The 9,990-nt window shown below is 28.7% G+C and overlaps 4 protein-coding genes across 7 annotated transcripts in view; 2 read left to right on the forward strand and 2 right to left on the reverse strand.

Moving 5' to 3' along the window:
• The window catches only part of LOC100864194 (cell adhesion molecule 2), a 101,566-nt gene extending 100,458 nt beyond the window's left edge, over positions 1-1,108 (forward strand). For all 4 annotated transcript variants that reach the window (XM_031916824.2, XM_086905880.1, XM_003694132.4 and 1 more), the window contains one exon: positions 453-1,108. In XM_031916824.2, coding sequence (XP_031772684.1) covers positions 453-520 — 68 coding nt within the window. In that variant the 3' untranslated portion in view covers positions 521-1,108. The remainder of the gene's footprint in view (positions 1-452) is intronic.
• LOC100864432 (ribonuclease H2 subunit A) lies at positions 1,005-4,018 on the reverse strand. The gene is made up of 3 exons (XM_012487113.3): positions 3,733-4,018; positions 3,225-3,427; positions 1,005-2,576 (listed from the first exon to the last, which is right to left on the reverse strand). Exons 2-3 carry the CDS (start codon positions 3,360-3,362, stop codon positions 1,731-1,733), a joined length of 984 nt encoding a protein of 327 aa, XP_012342567.1. The 5' UTR covers positions 3,363-3,427; positions 3,733-4,018; the 3' UTR covers positions 1,005-1,730.
• Positions 3,842-5,499, forward strand: LOC100864670 (ubiquitin-like protein 4A). The gene is made up of 3 exons (XM_012487128.3): positions 3,842-3,978; positions 4,221-4,326; positions 4,405-5,499. Exons 1-3 carry the CDS (start codon positions 3,931-3,933, stop codon positions 4,701-4,703), a joined length of 453 nt encoding a protein of 150 aa, XP_012342582.1. The 5' UTR covers positions 3,842-3,930; the 3' UTR covers positions 4,704-5,499.
• On the reverse strand, positions 4,851-7,052 carry Gem2 (Gemin 2). The gene is made up of 5 exons (XM_003694133.4): positions 6,302-7,052; positions 6,156-6,240; positions 5,888-6,046; positions 5,527-5,814; positions 4,851-5,021 (listed from the first exon to the last, which is right to left on the reverse strand). Exons 1-5 carry the CDS (start codon positions 6,406-6,408, stop codon positions 4,929-4,931), a joined length of 732 nt encoding a protein of 243 aa, XP_003694181.1. The 5' UTR covers positions 6,409-7,052; the 3' UTR covers positions 4,851-4,928.
• Between the last annotated feature and the right edge of the window lie 2,938 nt (positions 7,053-9,990).

Genomic DNA, 9,990 nt, shown 5'->3' on the forward strand with positions numbered 1-9,990 from the left:
ACCCAAATTTAAATTTGAAAATTAAAATTGGTAATTTGATAATTTTAAAATAATCTTAACTATCTTAAATTTTCTAAAATATGTATTAATCTTCCAAACGGATATTTTCCTCTTGGAAAGGAGAATCTATAAATGATTCCGAACCACTGAAACATTAATCGTCGAGATCGATGCCAAGAAAGAAAAATCCATCTATCCACGTAGAAATATCGCAGCGAAATATCGTTAAAAAAATTGTGACAACGAATCAGAGTCATGTTCGTTTGCCGGCAATTTGCTGACTTATGGATACATACGAGATGTCAGTAAACTTGTGTCAGTAACTGTGAATGTAATTCCCTCGCCAATATCGATTAAATTAAAGCCGTGATATGTTCCAATTTTTTCATGACATTTTTTTTTTTTCTTACCTTTTTTTCTGTATTCAATACTACTTTTAATTTATATTTCAGGAAACGGGAGCAACATGTTAGCACCATGCATCTTCCTTCTGATGACAAGTATATTGATTCTACGATAAGAAGACTCAAGATGTGGTGCATCGTCCTTTTCGTGCTCATCCTTTTCAGGTCTCCTCAAATCGTGACATATGGAGGCCTCTGGTGTACTAAATTATCCGTGTTGTTTCTATTTTTTATAATCGCAGTTAGTGAAGTTAGTGAGAACATAGGCAAGAGAATATACTTAATAAAAATATATGTCAGTATGTTAAAAAGTTAGAGAATGAAAAGACGGGTGTAAATTCGTACTTGCTGAATCACTTTATAAATCTCTGTGCATCTTCCATCAATTTGTATACTTTCGACATTTTTTCTCGTATATACTGCCTCTTTATACAAGCTTGATATATCTTTGAAAGTTTTAAATTTAAATCTTAAATTTTAGGACTTAAAATATTTTTATAGATTTAATTTAAAATCTTTAAATTTGAAATTTTAAATTTTAGATTTTTATATATAAGATGCATGGAAATTTAAGGATTCATTAAAAATATCATCATATGGTTACTTGAAAAAAAGATTTTATTCAATTGTTGATACAAGAAAACAAAGTTTAAAAAACAAATATCGATTTATAAATCTACTTTTGTATCTTCAGATTCTTGAAATTGCCGCTCTATGTACTTTTTTGTCTTTCCTTCTCTTTTATTATCTTTTATTGTTAAGGGAATCACAAAATGAATGAACAAATAATAATCAATAACAATGAATGAATGAATGAATGAACGAATAAATGCCGAGTATATTTATATTCTAATTGTACACGAGTGTTTCTATCGTCCAGTCGCATGAGAGAGCAAGAAACATTTTAATCCGGTGAGAGTGTTCTTGACATAGCTTTTATCAATCTAGTCGCTATTAATCAACTGCAGAGATATGTATGTTATTCTAGAAATTATTGTGAATCGTGTGTACGCGTGTGAATGTAGAATGTATTTTACCAAAGAACATTTTACGCTAAATAACATTCCTAATTGTTAATTACAAGTGAAATACACAGAGTGAGTTAAAAAACCACTCTTTGCATATCGTATTTTACTGTAAGAATGCACACTGTACATATGTACATAAATTGAACTTTTATCTTTAACTTAACGTTCTGATAAATAAAGCGGCGTTTACGTCGACGAATCAGACAAAAGTTTTAGTTCGAAATAGCTTTTTAATTGTAACTCTGTATGCGTGCGTGTGGATGTATATATTACTTGTATCGCATATAAATTAGAAAAATTATAATGTGGAAGTATTGAAGAGGCATCTTTCGGTAAAAAATTGATGCCGCTTTTTTTGAGATTTGAAAGATTTATCTGGTGATCTAGCAAAGAAACTGGAAATCTTTTGCTCCCCAGGAATCCTTGCGTCTTCCATTTCTTCCCATTCAACGGATAAGGCATCTGATTCTAGAATCTTTTCAGCGGTAGACCAGCTGAATCTGACAATATGCGGAAACCCAAATACGGGGTCCACATTTTCGGACAGCCACTTCTTAGTCTCTGGATCATTTGGATATCCACTTCCATACTCTGTCGTTATCGATCCTTCGAGAAATTGCCAAGCTCTTATAGCATGATCACGAGAGACTTTAGCGCAAATACTGGCAGCACTGACAATAGGATACGTGGAGTCTGCCTTCTTCGCGACTGTTATCTTTATATCTGGAAAAATTTGCTCCAATTTGGCTTGATACTTTTCTGGCTTACCTACTGTGTCTACATAGATCTCCGTGATTCTTGCACCAGCTTCAATCACTAATTTAGCTAGTTCAATCGCGGAATTCATAGACACTTCGTTCAGAGAAGTTTTTACACGACGATACATGCTATTTGAAATAACATTAGGAGATATGACATCCACAGCCCAACCTATTGTCTTGTACTGTTCGCAAATTTTATCGAAAATTGTATCTCTTTTTTCTTCTGTCAAACTCTTGGAATCAGCACAACCTAGATCCACGAGAAGCTGTTTTTCGGATAGAGGTGCGTAAGAAATTCCATAAACCATGGGCCCAAGGACTGGCCCACGTCCAGCCTCGTCGATACCAAGCTGACACGGTTCATCTTTACATATTTGTGGTACCTAAAAAAAAATTTGAAATGGAGAAGATGAAGTTAACATTTCGTTTGAAAAATTATTCACGAACGAATATTTATTAGAAATGTATTATTGAAAAAATCAATGGCTTAACAATTAAATAATATTTATTTGTAAAAAGTTTATTTTATATTCTTATATTAATATAATAGAATATATATATATATATATAATATAATTATTTATTTGCTCTTTTTCAATCATATTTTTTTGAAAATTATTTCTAAAATTTAATCATTTTTACAAATATTTTTAAATATTTTATATATTTTATTAATGATATATTTATAATTTATATTATTTTATATTTGTAAAAAGGCAATTAAAAGTTATATAACAATAGAAAGTTGCATGCTGTTTGAAATAGTGTTTATATATATATATACATGTTTTTAGCATTTATTTAAAAAAAACAAGCTATGTTCTAAATTTTATCAATACTTAATAACCTCATATTATGTTATGATTTCAATGATATTTTAAGAAACTAACAATTGAATTAAATGAGAAAATAAGAAAAATAAGAAAACAGAAAATTTCATTGGAATAAATAAAACATATTCTTCTTTTTTATATATATATATATGTGTGTGTGTATATATATATATATAAAATATATATATACATATTTACCTTTGACAAGTGAACTTTATTGTTGCTGTGATCCCAGGCTTTAAAATACGGGGTTAGATCTTCTCTACAGGTAATTTTAATATCATTAGAATGATTAATACAATTTTCGTCCAATGTCATTTCTTTAACATTACTCATAATATTTGTTTTGTTCTTCTTAATGTTTATGTGTTTTTTATCAGTCGAAAAACGTAAAACTTAACCTCAAAATAAAATATTAACATTTAGACTAACCGCCAAAATTTATGACATGAGTATCGATAAATCGTATCGAAATATAATAAATGATTTTTTGATACAAATGAATATCGTTTTCTTAAATAGTAAAAGAATAATTAATAAAATTAAAAAATTCACAATGTTTCGAGATATTTTACAAGAATTTAATAAAATGATCGATTAAATATTTAAAAAGAGAAGAAAAGGGAAATCTCGATGACACGTATCTATCGATAAAGAACGTTCAGTATCGACTTCTGTATTTGCACGTCTAAGGGTTTCTGACTACCTGTGTGCATGTGTACGCGTGTCCTCGGTAGAAATAGTTGATGACGCCGTGTGTTAGTAATATCGTGTGTCGCAAAATATAACCTCACAATAAAATGCTCGAATCCTTATCGGTGTCATTAAAGGTCCCGTTCTTGAGAAGAATTTGATTTTACACATTCGTTTTGGTTTACGGACGCTTCGGCGTGCACATTACATCATGAAAGTTATCGTGAAGAAGCTTCAAGGAAAAGAATGCGTTGTTGACGTGAGTACTCAGCACCTTGGATTCTTTTTTTTATATTTACAAGAAACGTTATACGATAAACTTTTTTGTCAGCCGCTGACGATGTTTCTAGAAATTTGTCAGATTCAAAGATGGTATCTTTTCCATATTTTAAAATAATCATTTAATTTTGATGTCTTTTCACATTTGAAATGGTTTTAATGCTGGTTAAATACATTTTATGGCATGTTGAAATTTTATTGAGTAATTGTTTATTGTAATAGATTACACCTTCGGATACAGTTCTTCAGTTAAAGCACAAAGTCAGCGATCTTTTGGGTATAGATGTTCCACATCAGAGACTGTTGCTTACGGGCAAAGCATTAGCTGGTGAGATTCAAATTACAAAGAAAATATTAGATTTTTAGATGAACAATATTTTAATATTTTGATGAAACAAATTTTCAGATGAAAATCCATTAAGTTTTTATCCAGGAATCAAAGATGGAAGCAAGTTAAATCTTTTGGTCATTAAAAAGACAGAGGAAGGATCTAGTGAGGGAAAGGCTTCACATAGCAAGTCTGGCATGTATCTCTTACGAGATGAAATTTCTAGAGTTCTGAGGCATTATTATACAGAATCAGAAACAGAGTCAATAATCAATGAATTGATAAAAGACCTAAAAAATAAAGTGAATAATCTTAGTTATGATGACTTAGAAAGATTAGCAACTGCACTTCTTCAGGACCAAGAGAATATAGCTTAAGAATAAACTTCGGTTTTTCAATTTCTCACTTATTATTTGATTATTGTAATACACTTTTATTTAATTAAAAAATGTTGCCTCATTGTACCCTAATAACCAGTAGTATATTTTAAGTAAAGGGAAAGGTGTGCAAAAAAACAATACAAATGTATTAAAAGGTCGATTTTATTAAATCATACACAAAGTAAATAATTTAAATTGCACTTCAATAAAAATTAGATGGTTTTAAGGATCGGCCAAATCCAATTGACGGAAATATCTCGCAACTAGACATATAAATAAATTCAGTGCTCCTATTTCATGTATTTCCAGTTTCTTCTAAAAAAATAAACCAGAAAAAAGAATAAAAAAGTAGACAGAATTAAAATTCATAAGAAATGACCCAACTTCGGATTATCGATTTTTACGAAATTTTTAGAACAAGTTATTTCGTTTTGCATTTGTTGATAACATTAAATAAAAAAATAAATGATTTTTAATTTAAATTTATTAATAAGTGCAAAATATAAAGCAGTTTGTTGGAAATTTAAATTAAATTGAAATCAAATTATTAATTTTCACGAATAGATTTTATTTAACGCATATGGAAATTAATTTAAATCCGAAGTTGGAATCTTCTGCTTATTAAATAATGAATTAATTAAAAGAAAAATCTGTAAACAATTTTTATGTTTCGTTTTAATACAAATGATAAATTTTTTTTTGAACTACTATTTTAATTTACTTCCTGATTAATGTCAATGACAAATTTAATATACAAATATGCAATAAAATTGATTTGTTAAAAAATAAAAAATATTGCTTTTCTAATATTCTTTATTACCGATTTTGCACGCATGATTGAACATGTTCTAGCCAAGGATCTTAAACAGGAACATGTATCTGGAGTTAGTGGCATTTGCAGAACAACTAGCAACGCATATATCCATTGACCCAATTCATATTCTATCTTTTCCAGTGTTTCAATATGTTCCACTAAATATTCTAATATTTGTTCTACTTCTGGATGATTTAAACAAAAGATGGTATCCAATGTTGGAGCAATTCTTGTTTTTTCCTTTTCATTACTTGAACAAAATTTGATCCAACCTTTTTCATCATCAATACTTGGCTGTAAAATTAACATGTTAACATCAAGACAAATAAATAACAAACAATCATTCAAAAAATATTTTAGCAAATACCATATCAATCTTTGGACGTTTCCATTTACGTTTTAATGATTGAATTTCGTTTTTTAATTGACTTATATATAATCTGATATTGGAAAAATCTGATACTTGATACAACTGCCAATCAAGCGAAGGGCCAAGCCATGGTGGTGCCTCCATACAGCCTGATAACTTATAACGTTGCGTTTACATAATTATTATATATGTTGTTTAAATTCTAACAAGTATAGAATTCTAATTTCTTGTATAAACGATTGTAAAACATCGTTTGCAAACTTACAGGTTCGACATCAATTGTAGGTTTTCCAAAATGTTTCCGATCAATGTCGGCTACTACAATATCAGCACATTTCTGCGCTTCTATTCTGTAATAATACCATAAATTTAATTATTCGTTTTTTGATAATTGTTTAATCTTTTACTTACACTACTCTTTTAATATATTCTTCTCCGGAAGTTGGAGGCAAGGATAGGTTAAAATCCTCGTCAATTTCTCCAACAACGAAAGCAGGTTTTGCTAAATAATCTGTCATTTTCTTATTATTTTTAATTAATTATTAAATATTATTTATTTCAATTTATGAATAGGTTATATTATTTCTTTCAGATGAAGTTATTTATGGTCACCCCCTCTATGTAAATTTAGTACAAAGTTTTTCTTTTCATATTCCTATGATGCAAGGTATTAGTTACGAAAAAAATATTCAAAGGAGACATATTGAATTTATGCATCTAAATAAAATAAATGATAAAGTAAATAAAAAAAATTAATCTGCCTAATTAAATGTAGTTTAAAACTATATTTCGTATTATTTAACGCCATCTCTTTGAAAAATCTTCAAACTTGTTGTAAACTATTATCGACAGAATATTATTAGCAGAATTTTACAATATAAATTTAAAAATCGATCAACAAGACCATTTCTTGAATTCTTAAATATTTAAAAACAGGATAAAATAGAATAAAAGTTAAAGATCAACGTTATTTTTGAGCATCATATTTTGATTTATCTTTAATTTTTATTCTACCTTACCTTATCTTTAAGTAGATGTTATTAATATTCAAGAGATGGCGGTGTAGATCAATTCTTATCCTATCTCTATCCTTTTTTATCATTTCCTATCCTTTTTTTGTGTGTTTCATTTATGGCACTCTAGAGATGGCGCTGATTTCTATATTTTTACATTATCTCTGTCTTTTTCTCTTTATTTACTTTCCTTGTCTATATTTTCTTCATAAAATTATTTATGAGATAGCAATTTTTGATTAATTTTACTATTTGTCTTGTTAAAGCTATTCATTACAAACTTTAACAAGAATTTATATGTCGCCGGAGATCTATATATTTATATTATTAATAATTTTTATATATATTTTATACATTTTTGGTGTTTCTATATATCATATTTATATACATATAATACTTATTTTTTTTGTATTTCTATATATTGTATCGTACATAATACCAAATATAAAAATTTAAAAATATATAATACTATATTATAATATAAAATATAATAAATATATTGTTCGATAAGTAGTATAGATCAACCATTATTTCAACAAGCATTATAAGTCAGCCGTTGTTGGGACAAATAATATATACGTATAAAAATATATAAAAAATATATATATAACACATATAAATATACAAAAAATGAATAACATTTAATATTTATCTTAAAATTTTACTTTTTATATTTCATTATAAGAACATTAGCTCCAACAAAATATCGCGGTGAACATTCTAAAATGATTTTCACTATTATCCATCATCTCTTCGTGGAATAATATGCCTTCAAGTTATCTTAAGAAAGCCAACCTATGGTTTATAATCCATCCTGTATTTCCATACAAATTAACGACACTTCAAGGCCTCGAAACGAAATTTCTGGCGGGATATCTTTGGTGGGATAACATAGAAAGAGAAAAAAAAAGAGGTTGCGCCTCTTTCACGGCACAAAGGGAAAGCCGGCTATTTGTCTGCCTTCCCTTGCTGGTCTCTGTTATTAAAGTCCTCGCGTCTTTATTTCACTGGGCCATTGTCGAGGTTGGGAAAAAGCTTGGCGAAGTTTCTCTCCAGTTTGATAGCCCCAAAACAGAAACGGGAATTTCAGACGCCTTGTCTTTCCCAGAAATAAGTTTAACCTGCAAGTGTCTTTAACTCACTAGGAGCTCGACGTTTTATGACTTCCTTTTTATCTCTGCAATTTTTATTATTTCCTCTCATGATATTTTTAGTTACACTTGATCATATTATCGCATCTTGTACTATATTTTTGCGTCGTGTATCTTTAAAAATGAAATAATTAAATAAATGATCTTTATGCTCCTTTATGTTCTTCTGTTAATTTTTAGAAATTTTTACCTTTGTGATAATAATAATTCTAAAACATAGTATTGGAATATTTTTGAAATATTCTAGACTCTAATAAAAGCTTTACGCCTTTCTTTTAACTTCTCAAAATTGAATTTTCTGAATGAATGAAGAAGATCAGAGAAAAAATATTTTACTATTTAATTAAATTTTTTAATTTAAGTAAGATTTAGTAATATTTATATTGTAAAAAATATCTTGTTGTAAAAATTAACGAAGTGATTCAAGTTTTTTTTAAGATCTATAAAGCGTTGGCTCTTCCAGCGACCATTATACGAAGAAAAAAACTTGTTTGGATGCAAGAATGCGTTTCATTTGAGGTCATTTACACGGTTGGCCTACTTCCCAGCTTTTTGTACTGATATTACATTCGAGTTTTACGAGTTACATGAAAATAACCCGTTCTCTCGGCCACAAAAAAAATTTGTTAAACCTCGACCAACACTCGATGGTCTGGCCGATATAAAAAATTCTATTCTTTTCTCTCAGTCTAGAAGAACGACGATATTACTGAATTAGTGTTTCAAAATGCTTGGCAGGATTTTTAGAATTTTTAACTTTTATACTTACTAATCCATTTTAAATATCATAATCATAAATATCTCTTTATATTATAAATTATAATCATTGTTTTTTCTTGTATATATAATAACAATTACATTATAAAATATTATAATTAACAAAATTATCGAAAAACATAAGTAATATGATTTCTTAGAATTCATAGCCAAAAAATTAGAATTAGAGATAGAAAAGAGCTAAGAGAGCTCTTCTCGTTATACAACTTTTAATTATAATTGGTTCGATTTCCGTACTACCGGATTTTCTATCGAACTTCGTTAGACACAGCCGTGGAACTGACAATCGTAACATCGATTTTTTTTTCTTCTCTTCACCACTTTCAACGTCCCCCTGACATCCTTAATTAATGAGAACATATTGTTAGCTCTTCGACATGACAATTCTGCGAATTAATTTTCTTCTCTCTTGAAGATTTACATGCTTCATCAAACTATTTTCACATTGGAACAACGTTTAAGCTAATTGCAGCCAACATTTTAAATGTTTCATTAAAATCTAATTATGTATAATTATTATTATACATTTAAGTTTTAAAGATAAAAGTGTGGTATTCAAATTTTAATCTTTAAATTTTGTTTCTTCATTTTTTCTTCTTCATCTATTATATCTAATTTGGATTTAAATACAATAATCTATTAGTAGACACTATAAATAAGCGAAACTCTGTTTAAAAGTTGTCAAGTAGTAATATACATCTGTTATAGAAAATACATAAATGTATACTTTTACTATAGAAAATATATTTATTGGCAAATAATATGAAACTGAAAAGTGATAATTTATTTCTTCTCTTAAAATTATTCCATGCAATTAGAGTTAAATATCCAAGAGTAGAGGTAATTTTCTAAGGTATCAAGAGGAATGCAAATGAATCTTCTATTTTATGTTGATGACCCTCTAACCCTCTTCCCACGAATCGCGGCAGCCAAGGAACTAGCGTTTATAGCATTTATCAGTACATCAGCTGGTATCGCGCACTCTCGTTAATGAGAATTATGTCAAGGAATCGTATCGATTAAAGCTTAGCCCAGATACTCGACGAGGGAGTGTCGCTTCATTGATTTACTATCATGCGTTGCCTACAGATTTGCCAGTCAGATGACATTAGACTTTACTTCTTCATCGTATCCCTGTTTCTTCATTGCTAATGCATAC

The sequence above is a fragment of the Apis florea genome, unplaced genomic scaffold (genome assembly GCF_048593485.1).
Source record: "Apis florea isolate Af1SG1 unplaced genomic scaffold, ASM4859348v1 contig_2492_pilon, whole genome shotgun sequence".
Lineage (NCBI taxonomy): Eukaryota > Metazoa > Arthropoda > Insecta > Hymenoptera > Apidae > Apis > Apis florea.